Source organism: Photinus pyralis, unplaced genomic scaffold (assembly GCF_008802855.1).
Source record: "Photinus pyralis isolate 1611_PpyrPB1 unplaced genomic scaffold, Ppyr1.3 Ppyr1.4_unclustered_Scaffold6682, whole genome shotgun sequence".
In the NCBI taxonomy this organism is placed as follows: Eukaryota; Metazoa; Arthropoda; class Insecta; order Coleoptera; family Lampyridae; genus Photinus; species Photinus pyralis.
In genome coordinates, this window is record NW_022172007.1 from 22766 (window position 1) to 38284 (window position 15519).

Below are 15519 nucleotides of genomic sequence, written 5' to 3' on the forward strand. Positions count from 1 at the left end.
ACATAAAACTAACCCCCATAAGTGAATTAAATATATCCATTTTATCCCCATTAAAAGATGTACCCCGTAATAGGAAGGTCGCAAAACTGTAACGTGGTTCCTTTGCATAAATAATTACAGTCGTATCTGGCCAAGTTAAAAGTATTAAAACATGCTGGCATTTTCGTGAAACAACAGGGGATGGAACTTTGTCGTTGGAAAAATTGCTACTTTGTGAAAATTTCTCTTTTTTTTTGATGAAAAAAGTTTAAATTTAGTTTTAAAAAACCGTTGTTCACAAACTGTTGTGATAAGAAGAAACACATTGCTTTCCTGCAATTTATACACATAGGAGGTTACGTCCGAAAAAATTTCATTCAGGAGTCTAATGCTCCCTGACAAAAGAAGCAAAGATATCCAACGGAACGATTAAATTTAAACGGTAAAGAGGCCAGCGACTTTTGCACTTTACGAAGTTGACATTTTTAAGATTTTAAAGGGTGTCAAAGGTTATAAAAGTTCGTAACTAATTGGTGGAATTGAATGATCGTCTTTTGTTAGTGTTTTGCTTTCTTTGGCACGTTGTCTTAATAGCTTTAGGAATTTTTTGGCTCCAGTGAGTCGGATAATCTTACCTCTGAGATCACTAGCCCGCACTATAGAAATACAATACAAGTTTACATTTCGCATCATTGCAGAAAGTGTTGTGTGGAACAACCGTCCCTGTTTTGTATCACCATGGTTATTTACAGGCGAACATTTCTCGTATGAGGTACAGTTATTTCATTTATGTAAAATTAAAAGTTGTTTATATTCAAGAAAAAAATTCGTAAATTATATTTGTTCTTAAAGATAGCAATCTTTGGGCAAACTGAAGCCGTCGTTTGTATTACATGTATTTTTGGGGCACTGATAAAAAAAGTTTTTCATTTACGGTTTTAATTTTAACATAAAACTTCCCCCAATCTAATGAATTCTAAGATGTATTTTATATGTAGAAGAATTTTGCTGCAGTGTATGATGTTAACTAACGGCAATTCACAAAAAAAATTGGATCAACTTCATTACTAATTTTGACGTCAATATACTTAAACTACATCCTAATTAGGTGTTTGATTTTGTTAGCAATCAATTTAGAAAAACAGATTTTGCTAGCACAGATACCCGCAGACCTGCGGAGGCGCGATTCTGTCCAAAAGTTTTTCAGCTCTTCCTGTCCCGAAGAATACGTGTACCAATTTTGGTTCAGCTTTTTAGCTGAAAATGACCTGGTGCTTAAAAACTTGTATTTCCGTATAAAAGTGGTTATTTTTTACCGGGTGGTACAAGGAGGACTTCTCAGTAGCTACGTGACCGTAAATTTATGTCAAGAGCTAGCCGTGGATAAGTTACAAATTTCAAGTAAAAAGTGTCAATTTTATTTCAAAGAAGGAAGAATTAACCCCCTTAATATGCAACCCCGTTGCACAATAACGCACAACCGTAGTGCTCAAAAGAAAGGTGCCGTTACATACAGTAACATCGTGGGATATACGAAAGTATGAACAAGTCTAAATTGTGAATTTGTATTTAAAGAATGTTTTAGCCTATGTAGCATTATCAACTAACTAATAATTTTGGTAACACAATTCAGACTATAAAACGTGTTCCCAATTTTCTTGCACATAATAGTGCATCTTCATAAAGTGCACTACGAGGAAGTTGCTTTCACATCATCACTATTTTTTTCGCAAATTACCACCATGTTATAAGCACGCATTGCCCGAAAGCTTAATTTTACGAGTAATACAACAAACTACCTAAAACTTCCCTTTACAAAACAAGGATTATTTCAGTCTCCTTTTAATTTCACGTTTTAAGTCATTGAATTAACTTACGACTAACTTTTATATACATTGAAGTTTCACTCAACGATTGAAGCTAAATGTCAAAAGTTTACATAAGACCTTTTGAAATTAACTTTGAAACATTCATGCAGTTATGCAATTAGTTAAGTCAATGAAAATTTTATCTAATTACTTGCTTAACTATTACCTTCATGGAGAAAGCAAGTGTATGTACGAAATTTTCAACTAATTATGCACGAAATCCAAATATGCGTTCATACGGTTCTAATGTTTAGACTTAAAAACAATGTTCGTGGGAAGTTAAATTAAATACAATAAGCAATCACAATAAAATTGCAAAAAGAGTTCCTTGTTTGAAGTGATTTACAACGAATGAAAATTGTGAATACACTGGAAAATTGTACACTTCACTGAAAACAGAACTCGTTATAAATGTAGGAAATGTGCACGATTAGTGACGTGTATACATCATTCTGAGCAATATTTAAATGCCCCGTAAATCCATTGTTTGATATGCATAATAATGTAGTTCATTATAAATAAGTGTAGCAAGTGTTTAATGAAGTAAGGGAAGTATCTCTTAAACCATTGGTTTTATTTCGTTTCAAAGTTTGCCCATATAAACTCGAAAGTTCTTTATAAGTTTTGCTTAATCAAGCACGTTGAATTGCACGTATTCTTAGCAAAGCCTTTCATATTCTCAAACCTTATCTTTACTATACCTTACTTTTGAGCACTTTGCATGTGAAATTTCGCCTCGAGCGTGTAAGTACCGCAGTTGATTAATCTTCTATACATAAGATTGAAGTAATACCTGCTATCTGTTTCACGAATATTAATCATAGGATACCATTTAAAGTAGTTAGTTAGTTGCTACTAAAAGCAACGCATACTGAATAGTGTAGCTTATTGGATACGGCATTAAATTCTTAACCGTACTTTCGAAGGCGGAGGTACCTACCCTTCCGAGACAAGAAGCAAGAAGTAATTAGTGTTTAGGATAATTATTAAAGTTAGTTCTCTAGCAATTGCCAAAGAAAGTAAAGTTCTAAGAACACTTAATTAATTATTCTAAAGTGGTTTTCGAGTTTAGCCGGTATTTTTATTTGTTGCAAGTTCACTAACAAACGTGGATTACGTGCTGTAACCATGCTATAAAAGAAACATGGCATAATAACCCGATCTTAAGTTTAACTAGTGGAATCTAAATGATCAACTCACTGAGAGCGTTTGCAATTTGTTGTTAATTGTTAGCTTATGTTATCAAGAGTGCACTGCGCGAATAGCAAGAGACAACTGCCATAAGTTAGGCGTTTCCTTACTTTGTGTCCTTAATTAAATATCACTGCTTGCAAATGATTACCTTCGCCATTTTCCTTCATTCAATTTTTCGATAAACTTTTTTTTACAAAATTAGGGAAATTGACTATTGCATTTGTGGGATGCATTTGTATAACACATTAAACAGGGAAAAATATTTCATTGGTGAGTTGTCGCTGTGGCGAGTTGTCCGTTGGCGAGTTGTCCCGTTGGCGAGTTGTCGTGTTGGCGAGTTGTCCCGTTGGCGAGTTGTCGCGTTGGCGAGTGGTCCGGTGGCGAGATGCCCCTGGCGAGTTGACCGTGTCCCTGACCCAGTGACCCATCTTGACCCAGCTTTACTCGGTGACCCATCTTGACCCGGTGGTCCAGTTTAAACCGTTCACCCCTAGGTTGATCCAGTTGAATCCAATGACCCAGTAATTAAATTATTGTTAGGTATCATCCAAAACAATTTCAAGTAACTTTTAATTTAAAAAAAGCTTCCTCAATAATATTCTCCAACAAGCACGTAGCCCAATTTCATTCAAAAGAACTAATTCCTAAAAAAATCAAATGCATTTGTTTATAGTTTGTAGTCAAGTAGTCAATGAAAGTATTTAGAGAAAAGATTTATTTGGATTAAGCTAACTAGTAGAAAAAAATTAAATGTGAATGAACACCTGTAAGCAAACTGGTAAGCCCTGAAGCAAAGAAATGAAGGAGGGAACTGTTTAGAAATAACATTACTCTAATACAATTCGGGACATGGAAAGTTTTTGACGGCAGTATTAAAGCAAACATCACAGAAATGGCAGTTGTCAAGCAATCGAGTATTATTTTCAACAAACCAGCATTAAGTTTCATTTATTTCATAATCTGTACACTTGAACCGAGGGCACTGACTTAACTGCGTTATTCGATCAAACTAAGGTACTGGGTCAAATTGGGTCCCCGGGTGAAATTGGGTCGCTGGGTCAAACTGGGTCACTGGGTCAAGTTGGGTCACTGGGTCAAAATGGGTCACGGGGTCAAACTGAGTCACTGGGTCTAACTGAAAAAAGTATGACGTGACCCAGCGACCCAGTTTAATTCAGTGACCCAGTTGACCCAGTGACCCAGTCCAACTCTGGTCCTACTCGTAAATCGACGATGCTAACTTACCGCTACAGCGAATAAATGAAGGGGACTATGGGCACGAACACATGAACGTATTTTTTGATGCCGTGGATAAACTGGAACAGATGTAAGTCAAGATCAATGGAGATTTATTAACGCTAATACTATTATCCAATCTTCCCGCAAGCTTCGAAAACTTTAGATGCGCAATCGAATCTCGTGATGAATTACCGGCCCCGGGTGTTTTGAAAATCAAGATCATGGAAGAAAGCAACACGAGTTGCATTGCGCGCCGTCCAGTGCAGTGTTGAGTGATCTCGGTAGAAAAGTAACCCTAGAATCAAGGATAACAAGGAGGTGTTTAAGTTCCGTTGCTGTAGATGTAAAGAAATTGGTCATAAGGCAGCAAATTGTAAGAAGGACAAAGACTCTCGCCGCGCAAACTGCCGATGACACAAGTGTTTTGACCAGTGAATCATCATTTGTGACAGATGGAAATAGAGACAGAATTGGTGCCTGGATAGTGGTGCTACTTCTCATATCTGTAACCTGGTAAGCGATTTTTCGGAACTCCATAAAGAAAGACGCCTAAATCTTGCGAATGCTTCGACCAAAATTAGAGCGCAGGGTAATGCCGTTTTTGGGAATAGAAAGTAATTTTACTTTCGGATAAAATTGGTGGTTGGTATATCGCGCGCGAAAAGGTCGAAAAGGACAGTAAGGTATCAAATTTGGTTTACGCGTCGGACGAAACGAAAAATACTGTGGAGGGATAAGAATTCGACTGACGGTGTCAAACGTTCGAACGAATTCGAATGCGAGGCTTGCCTTCAGGGGAAGATGACAACAGCTCCTTTCCCGAAGCAATCCGAAAGGATCACTGAAATATTCGAAATCATACATTCGGACGTGTGCGGTCCAATGAGGGTGGAATGGAAGGGTAAATCCCGATATTACGTATAATTTATAGATGATTACACACAATGAAAATGTGATGTACTTGACAGTTACTTGTAACCCGAAGCAGAACGGTATAGCGGAGACAAGAAACGGGACTTAGTTGGCACGCCGACGTGTTTACTAATTCAAGCGGGTCTTTCCATGCACTTTTAAGTGGAAGCTGTCCACACAGCGAACTGTATACGAAATCGACGAATCAACGAAGAGTCTTGGTGGAAAAAACACCTTACGAATTATTTCATGGAGGAAAGCTCGATGTAAGCCATTTCAAGGTTTTTAGTTGTCAAGTATTGTGCACGAATAGATTACCACATAAAGGGAAATTCGAATCTCGCACTAGAGAGGGCGTGTTCGTGGGCTATTCAGAGGAATGAAAAGGTTACCGAAGCTGGTTAACTAACGAAAGAACGGTTGAAATATCCTGTGACGTAAAATTTGTGGAAGAATCGGGGGGTACAAGACGCTAATAAGACCCCCAGGTACGATCATGAAATTAATAAAAATGGTAGGGGGTACCTTAATAAGCGTTATTTATATTTCGTCATTCTTAAGTTGGTAAAACTGAAAAATTTTAAGTGGCAACTTTCTTTATTCATTTATAAACAAATATGACAGCTAATTTTTGTAGGAGGTTATGTTAACTTCTTCGTCTGCTAAATTAAAATACACAATACAATTTTAGGTTTTGTTCCACTCATACACCAAATAAGTGATACTTCCATGTCACATGTGGATTCACTTTAATAACACCACTTTTCGAAGCATGTACCTACAGTCTAAACGTGAATGCCTTAGGAAAGAAGAATGTCGTAGAGAAGGTTACATGTTGCATTTGGCAAAGAATGAGTTCTCTGTATCGATCACCGAGAGGAGAAACCCGGGCACTTCCTGCATGGTTCATATACCAATTCGTTCATATCGACCGCCGATTAACTTTGAACGCCTTTTCCGTATGAATCGCTGCTTAGTATCATCCATCGCGTTATACAGTCAAAAGGGGAAGGAATATCTCGCGCCTTCCATAGATCGCCTCTTTGTTAGCGATCACCGATTAACTTGGAACGCCTTTGAGATATTTCAAATTACCTTGCTTTTGTCGCAGAGATCCAGAAAAATTATTGAGAATATTATCAATCTTTAGTATGGGAGTAATAAGTCGATTTGAGTTGTTTATTTATGCCAGTTTTGTAGTCGACACAAAAACGAAGCCATCAGTTGTCAGTCTTTGGAATAATGACTAGGTATATGGGTGAACTCCAGTCACTAATTTCGATTTTTGAAATAATACCGGATTTTTCGAGACAGTCCAGTTAGATATACCTTGTCCAAAAGCGCGTTGCTCTTTGATGCAAACTGATCTTAAATTAGAACCCTACTCTAGTGAGCAAGTGATCCCAGGTACAAATCCGACTTTGGGCTCAAATATACCAGCGAAATCTCTCATTATGTCTGTAACATTGTCAAATGAGTTAACATGTAGAGTTTTGTTCACCAATATCTTCAAGGCTAATTTTCAAGTACCGAACCCAGGTTCTAAGCAGGAGTGGAGGAAACTGAGCTGGTACTATAAACAGCAGTTCGGTCGATTTTTGAACACGATATTGTACCGCATCTTCTGCGACACACTAAGAGCAGTGTTCGTTATATTTATGTTTAGAATACAGACTTTCTGTATAACCAATCGGTCCACCATTGCCGTGACAGAAAATCTCTAAGGTAATCGAATCTGTAATATATATGTCGTAGTCTTTTAGTGAAATCAGTCATTTCACGAAACGCCTAGTCCGAGGCCTAGTCATTTAGTGAAACGCTGAAAATTTGTACGTGTGGGGTATTTTCCCTTCCCCTTCTAGATCGATAAGGATACCATTTATCGATCTCTAATGGGAAGGGAATCCAATCGCTTGGTCTTGGAAAGTAAACTGTTCCACAGTTTCATATAAATGACTAGACTTTTCATGAAATGTCCAATTTCATTAAACGGCTGCGACATATACATTGAACATTAAAACTACGTTCTCTACATTTCCGGTGCTACTTTATAAATGACACTTGACTGTAAATTAAGAATAACCTTAAAATTTTAATTTGAAATTCACATACTTGAAACTAAATAAAATCACTTTTAATTAGATTAATAAATTAAGAGGTGTTGGTAATGCTACACTTTTTACGAGTTTAAATTTAAAATTCTGAAGAGAAATAACAGCCTATATATTCAACATTGACATAGTGATTATTTTGTTGGTTAGAAGTAGATAAATGTCTCAATTAAACTTTTTAATTAACTTGTTACGGATCGTTGTATTAGAAATAAAAGTCGACGTTTATAGCTGTTGGGGCAGTTTTTAAAAATAAAAAGCGAAGTAATTGTAAATACGCCGTTCGAATTTATAGTTTTATAAGATTTGTAACAGTGTTTTAATAAACTTGAAGGATTTAGGAGAAGAATTTAAACAAGTTTCACTGTGAATTTAACGTTTTTTTACGATTAATCTATCGAGTGAGAAAGTTGATTTGCTTGTATACCCAATTAACTTAAAGTGTCATTGCATTAAGAACTCTAGAAATGTACACCAGTTGATTACTTTGTATCATTTTAACGCATACTTATAGTAACGGTAACGGTAACTCTAAAAATTGTATGCCGAGAATATATTAAGGATAATTTGAGGGATTTCGACTCTTTCGGATATACGAAAAACTTCAAAAAAATTGGAACGTTAATGAAATCCACGTAATTAGACTATTTTTAAAACTATGCCAAAGCTGGAGTGAGACGAATTTTGCCTTCAAACAATAACAGAGGGCTAGAGATTAATTAAAATACGAACGTAACTTCAGAAAGAAGGGGCGGCCCTTCTACATTGCAAGTAAAATGTATCCAGCATCAATTGTCGGAATGTATACTGCATTATTCAAAAACTCATTGAGACACAATAAGGCATTCTATGTGCATACTGCATGCAATGTAGTTTCTTAACTCCTCGATAACCTTTTTCTTTATTCAGTGTGGTCGACGGAGGTTTTTGATGTGTACAAGCTTATCCAATACTCACTTCGATCACTAACAGGCACCGCGTCATAGAATCCTCTTTAATTAGTATTTCGTAAATAAATTTCACTTCTAGCTTAATTAGTTTCATTTGTGGAATCTGCTATCAAATTTCCTTGATTGAACTAATATCTGAATAAAAAATACGCATGTTAAAAATCAAGGAAGGCGTTGTTTACGCGAGCCGTTTATTTTGTTCGAAGTCGAATTTATGGGAAATTACTTAAATTTTGGCCATTATCTTTTGGTATTGCAATTATTGTAGTGGTAGTGAGATGTTTCAATTTAATGAAGCATTTTTATTATTAACTTTTGCTTTTTTTCTGAACTGTTTGTTCTTAGGAAAACAAAACAAAGGCAAATAATTCAGTTGAACGGGTCGGTTCCTCAGAGGCGCAAGATTTATGAACTATTGCTATGAATAGTTTAGACAGTTGTAAAAACTATTCTTGCGTAGGTACTTCATAAAAGGGTAAACGAAAACATTTCCAAATTCGCTAATATTTGAGTATTTATTTCCTTGAGCTGGTTACCTACACATATTATTGAAAAATGAGAGGACTTAAAACGCGCTTTCTCAATAAAATGTTCAAACCCATATAGACAACGAGCTACACACACACAGATGCACAGAAAATCCAAATGAACAAAATTTCTTCAGTTAGTTCATCAGAACGTCTGCAACAGTTGTCGCTCCCTGATTTGGTATATGCCCTCTGTCCATTGCATGTGCTGAAATAGTACATGGCCACCAAGAGGTATTTATTTCCAGCAGCTGTCGCTGGGAAAAGGCCTACGCTATCAAGGGCTATTCTTTCAAATGGACTGCCTCAATGGTGCCTTCTTATGCAGATTCCATTCCTTTACATCTTGTTTGCAATTCATCCAGTAGAATCGTTCCCGTACTTAACCAGGGTTTTCGGCACTCCAAGACGCCCCCCGTACCGTCGTGCATCTGTCGTAGTATTTCAGATTTCCTGCTTTCAGGTATCACTAGCTGTACTGTAGTCGTGCCATCAAGATTTTCTGCAACTCTCTTTAGAAGTTCATATTCTAACTGTAACGAATCCCACTGAGCCTAATGCACCTTTAAAACTGGACCATATCGCGATACCTTTTCCCAGGTTGGCCTCCTCTCTTCCATTTTCCAGTTTATAATCAGGGGTAAATACACAAGAGCTTGATCTTTAATCGGATAAATTTATTTTTACACGAAAGTTTTATGGCAACAAAAAAAAACTAGACATTACAAGTGTGATAAAATCGCTCCAGCTAAACGATTTTATCATGTGCTTTTGATCGAGAGTTTTGTCCAGGAAGGAACAAAATTTGTGTGAATTAAAAATAAAATTATCCTGATTTAAAACCAAGATCGACTGTATTTTAGGGAGATTAATAAAAGACAATCAATTTTACAACCACCATATTTTACGCATTCCTACGCGCATTTTTATCTCTGATAAAAAGCTACATAGCGTTTAATCGCTGATAAAAAGCTACCTAGGTTTTAATCAGATAAAAAAAATCATCTGATTGGTTAGAATTTGAAACAATCACCAACCTGATTGGTCGTATACTATAATGGAGTGTATTAATCAGACGTAAATCACAGTCACTGTCTTGAGCTGTCCGGAGTTCTCGGGGTGCCCAATTATCATCCTTTATTATTTGTCCTCTAATTGTGAGCAGTGTCGACAACCCTTGGCACATGGTCTAGATAAGGCATTGGCATTACCATGGTTTCGCCCCGGGCGGCGTTCGATTACAAAGTCGTACTCTTGCAGTCTTTCCAACCTTCTAGCCACTTTGCTTTCGAGCCTCTTAAATTGTAACAACCATCGCAATGCAGCATGGTCCCCTTCTCTTCGAGGAGAGCTGATCAATGGAGCGGTAACTAAAGCTTCTTTAAGGTCTTCAAAAATCCCATTTGAAATCTCGGTGTGGTGTTCCTCTATTAACTTGGTCAATGACTGCAATATCGGCAAATCCACGAGCAGATCCCAGTAGTACGTTCACAGGGCCAAAAGTTTTTTCTTTATCGGCTTCAGATTCTTGCAAAGTTTCGCCTGATTTTTGCGTTCGGTTCTTTAATTGGGCGTAATAAAACTGAGATTTTTCTCCATATCGAACTTTTAACCGTGATACAATTTGCTCAAAATCCTTTTGCTGTTGTTCTGTTGCCTTCGCTTCCACTGTCTACTTATTTGTATCGGCGGCCGGCGGCCTCAAACTGTCTAAAGTAGATGGAGAAGGGTATTTTCCATTGAATGTTCATGGCTTAACTCGAATTTTGTTGTACCAATCACACCGTTCGAAGGCTTCTTTGTGGACCGATTCTGGGACAGCAACATCTTGTGTTATCACAGATGACACATCACCCTTTTCGCGTTAAGTCATTTTCGTAATTCATCGATTTCGTATGAATTTTATCTTGGACACTCTGTCTTGAATCATGCCTCTCATTTCTTGTTGACCAGCTTCGATTTTAGCCTCCATTGATCGTTGACCAATTTCCAATTTAGATTCCATGGTATGTTGACTGGCTTTCATTTTAGTTTGACCGGCTTCGATTTTTTTGCATTAACTGAAGTTTTTCTTGACGTAAATGTAGTCCTATTGGCATATGAACTTTCACTAATTGTCCACTTACACACTACCCGACACTTGACACCAAATGTAACGTAAATTTAATTACGTCGTTTATTTACAAATAATTAAGAATAAATTTACAACAGTCTTAAAATGGATTAATTTATAACAGTCATTATAATATTTATAATAATAATAATAATAATAATAATGCATTTATTTTCACGTCATAACAACTTAGAAACAAAGACTGAGAGTGTAATAAGGAGACAAATGCATATACCTAAGCTGTATGGTGAAAATCACAGGGGATATTGGTTCAGTCGTTGCAAATAAATGCAAGTTCTGATCTACCACCAATTCCCTGAAAAAAATAAGTGAAAGATTGTTCATCGTGCAAAACTGAACTTGTAAACATTTTGCCAATTAACTTAAATTATGGTGTCAGATGATAATTGGATGAAGGATGTCGGTGCAGCGATGTAAAGATTAATTAGTGATATAACAGGTGGTTATAGTGAAAAGTGTACCTACATATTCTGGGTGAACCCAGACGTGGTAATGTTTGTACGTTTTAATTATTTAAACTGACTGTCTAGCAGATTCTGGCGCATTCTTTTCTTGAAGGTACACAGTGGTAGTGATTTCAGTGGTTCCGAAATAGAGGAATAAATTTTATAAAAGTCATACCTACGTAAAGGATCGTCTAAACAAACTTGTACGATGTATCGGTGGCGTTATTCTCCCTCTAAATCGAATATTAAGATTATGAACGTCAGATCTGAACGTTATTTTATTATACAAGTATGGCGGGGATTTGTCTAGCATTATTTTGTGGTACAAGCATGCCGCATTTAAGAGTCTTCTGTTTGCCATATTGAGCCAAGATAAGTCTTTTAATTTATGTGACACGTGCTGGAACTTCTTTATTCCAAATATTAATCTAATGCAACAGTTCTGAATACGTTGTATTTTGGCCGAAATATTTTGTGTGATAACGGGGCCATAAACTTGGGAACAGTAGTTGAAGTGACTCAGCACTAAGGAATTACAAAGATTTGCTTTTAATGTTTGTGTAAGGTAGTGTCTGTGGGGAAAGATTAATTTAAGGTTGATGATTGCTCGTTGAATGAAATTCATTATTAGTTTCGTATACCTGAAGGTATTATCAACTACTACTCCCAAATTCTTGACTTCATCTGATATGATTATTTGTTGATCACCGATATATAACCTTGAGTGCTCCTTTAGCCTTTCAAGTTTATGTTTGTTGCCAAAAAGTATAGCCATCGATTTTGAGGGGTTGATTACTAATGAATGGTGTAAAGAGCCTGTAGCAAGTGCATTTAGATCACTTTGAATAAGATTTAAAGCTTCAGTGCTATTTTCACTATCAAACGAGTAGTACATTTGTAAATCATCGGCGTACATGTGAACTGAACATGTTTTTACGACGGAAGGTAGGTAGGACGAGTACAAATTGAACAGAAGCGGAGCAAGTATTGACCCTTGTGGGACACCTCTAGTTAGTTTTCGATAATGAGATGTCGAACCCATTAAATGCACGCATTGCGATCGATCTTTTAAATATGTTTGAATTAGAGCAGTTGCGTTGGGCGATAGGCCAAAAGAACGTAGAATTGAGGTCAGAATGTCATGGTCTACAGTATCAAATGCCTTGCTGAAATCCAGAAGTGTTAGCACAGATACCTTGCCTTGGTCAGTCGCTCTTAATATATCGTCACTCGTCAGTGACATGAAGAATAGCAGTGGCACAGCTATGCCCGGCCCTAAACCCAGATTGGTTTTGTAAGAAAGCGTGGTTAGTGTTTAAATACGCGCGTAGCTGTGAATCAATGATTTTTTCTAAAATTTTTGACATTACTGGGAGAATACTGATGGGACGAAGATCTTTGTATTCTTTTGGGTTGGGTATTTTTGCAATCGGTATGACAAGTGCTTTTTCCACGCAGTTGGAAATGTGTTAGTATTGATACATTCGTTAATTATATGCGTTAGATAAGGAAGAATTGTAGGACAAAACAATTTCACAATAGTAATGTTTATACCATCCCAACCAGTGCTATTCGTTTTTATCGAGTTAAGCAGCTTCGCAGCCATGCCGGTATCAATCGATGAAAATTCAAAATTTACATACTTATAATCAGCGCTAAAAAGAGGCTCAATTTTAGACAGATCACTTTGAACAGCAGGAATACTATTTATAAAGTAATCATTGATTTGGTTAGCATGTTGTAGAAAAGGAGGTATGACGTTTTTCCTGTCATGAACGATTTTTAGATTTTTAAGTTCCTTCCATAATACTTTGGGGTCCTTATTATTGAGTTTGTACTCCAAAAACGCTTTCTTCTCCAGTTTTACCGTTTTGTTCACAAGATTACGCAGAGATTTATAATATTCCCAGTGTGCGGGTGATTGCGATTGTTTGAATTTTTTGTACGCTTTATCCCTTAGCCTCATAAGGTATTTGGTGTTGGATGATAACCATTGTGTGTTAGTTTTCCTGTTGCCCGATACAGTAACTATGGGTGCATGCTTGTTAATAATGTTGAGAATGTTATCATTTAGGTAATTTAGTTTCAGATTTACGTCAGCTATGTAAAAAATATGTTGCCAGGCTACTCTTTGTACATCGGCTCGAAATAAGTCTACATCGAAATTTTTAAAACTTCTAATAGCTCTGCGTTCATGATGACTTATTATTTTGTCTAAAACGAGTTCACAAAATATGGTTTCGTGATCAGCAAATAGCATACCATTTGTACCAGATTTTTTAACTACAATAGGATTTGAAACAATTATGTGGTCTAAAAGCGACGTACCTAAACGTGTGGCCTTTTCGATGATTTGAGTTAAGCCCAGAGTTTCCAGCATGTTTAGATAATATTTAGTTTCAGTTGAGGATTTATTAAGAATATTAATGTTTACATCCCCTACACAAACAAGACTCTCACATGCCAGCAAAGCTTCTAAGCATACCCCTTCCAATTCGTCACAGAATACTTTGTAGTTTTGATTTGGAGGTCTATAAATAACGCCAACTACCACAGACTGAGTACTTGTTTTAATATTTAACCATAAGTGTTCAATTGTGTATTGATTAGAGACTATAATAGTAAATTTTAATTTATTTTTTATATAAATACAGACTCCACCACCTCTGTTTACCCTATCCTGCCTCACCAGATTATAACCAGGAATAGTAATATGCTCATCGCTCACGTCATTCTTCAACCAGCTTTCGCTGATAGCCATTACATCATATTTTTCGACATCCAAAAAACTTTTAAGAACGTGTAACTTTGGCACCAGGGATCTTATGTTTACATGTGCAATACGCATTGCTACAAAAAAATAACAGAATTAGTACAGAATTAATTGGCAATTATACTTAATACAAAAATAATTAACAAAAATACAATTTTGTAGATAAACGATTAACATAAGCAAGATTGTCCACAGACCAAAAATTCGTGCGATCAAACACTGCATCGATTGCATATTTAACAAAGCCAGTTTATTTATTGTTGACAAGAAGATCCAGCTGTTTATTGGTTGTCGCCTTTTTGATACCATTATCCGTCTTTATACAAATTTTCCCATCGGAGGTCCACACTTTCTTGCTACCGTAACGTTTTATAGCTTCCTTTAATATGAGCAAGCGTCGTTGTGTCAAGTCCTCCCTGATGACGATGGGTGTACCCTTCAGTTTTTTCTTGTTGTAAAAAATGTTGTTTTTTATTTCCCGGCGAACAAATTTTATAATAATTGGTTTATGATTTGCATTATTGGATGGCAATCGGTGGCAAATATCGATGTCAGCTTTGGATATAGGACAGTTCAGTTTATCTGCGATTGTGTTGACTACAACATCTGCAATGTTTTCGTTCGGCTTTTCTGGTATTCCAAAAATGCGTACACTGTTGATACGGGTATATTGTTCGTGAGCATCTAAGGCATCATCCATATCTGAACGTGTTTTTTTCAACTGCTCCTCTAGATTGTTGACTTTGTCTTCGTAAGCTTGAATTGTTGCAGATAATTGTTCTTTTATTGAGGTGTCGATTACGAACTTTAATTTTTCACAGAATAAATCGGAATTTAACATTTTATCAACAACTTTTTGAGCAAGAAGGTCGATGTCACCTAGGCCCCCGCTTTCAGTACTTCTTGTCGTAGGCATTTTCTACACTTGCAACGGAAAACTTATCACTGAATTTATCACGTATCGATGTTGGAACTGACTGAAACTCAACTCGACCCGCTTATATCGCAGACGACAATAGTTCTAGAACCCTTCGGATTGTTCTACAATAAACGCATCATTTTTCCCGGAAGGATTGCGTCATATCCGCCTTCGTTCTTTATCGGCGATGACTAATCTTTCATGGCCCCTTGATGTCTATCGAGATTTCTGGTTCGCTACAATAATGTAAGTGCTTGATTAACTTCTTAAGTTCATCTATGGTATCATCAAGTACTTGTCATTAACGTTGCATATAGCCGAAGAGCCGAATTTTGTAGATGAGTAATTATCTGCACATAATCGAATTGTCACGCGATCTCATCATAATGAACCTATACGTCTACCTATAGGTACACTTTATTTTAGAGCTACCGTTGAAAGCTTCATACCGCACCTTTTTCAGAGTA

General features: G+C 36.6%; 1 protein-coding gene across 1 annotated transcript; it reads right to left on the reverse strand.

Moving 5' to 3' along the window:
- Positions 1 to 12726: 12726 nt before the first annotated feature.
- On the reverse strand, positions 12727 to 14231 carry LOC116182662. Its single transcript, XM_031503204.1, has 2 exons — positions 14025 to 14231; positions 12727 to 13973 (listed from the first exon to the last, which is right to left on the reverse strand). The coding sequence occupies exons 1-2, from the start codon at positions 14206 to 14208 to the stop codon at positions 12727 to 12729; spliced, it is 1431 nt and encodes a 476-aa protein (XP_031359064.1). The 5' UTR covers positions 14209 to 14231.
- Positions 14232 to 15519: the final 1288 nt, after the last annotated feature.

Bases quoted from the DNA above. Each gene is read 5' to 3' on its own strand.
- LOC116182662 (XM_031503204.1), bottom strand. From the start codon at position 14,208: ATGCGTATTGCACATGTAAACATAAGATCCCTGGTGCCAAAGTTACAC. The intron at 13,974-14,024 runs GTGGTGGAGTCT...TTACTATTATAG, and splicing joins GCAGGATAGGGTAAACAGAG to TCTCTAATCAATACACAATT.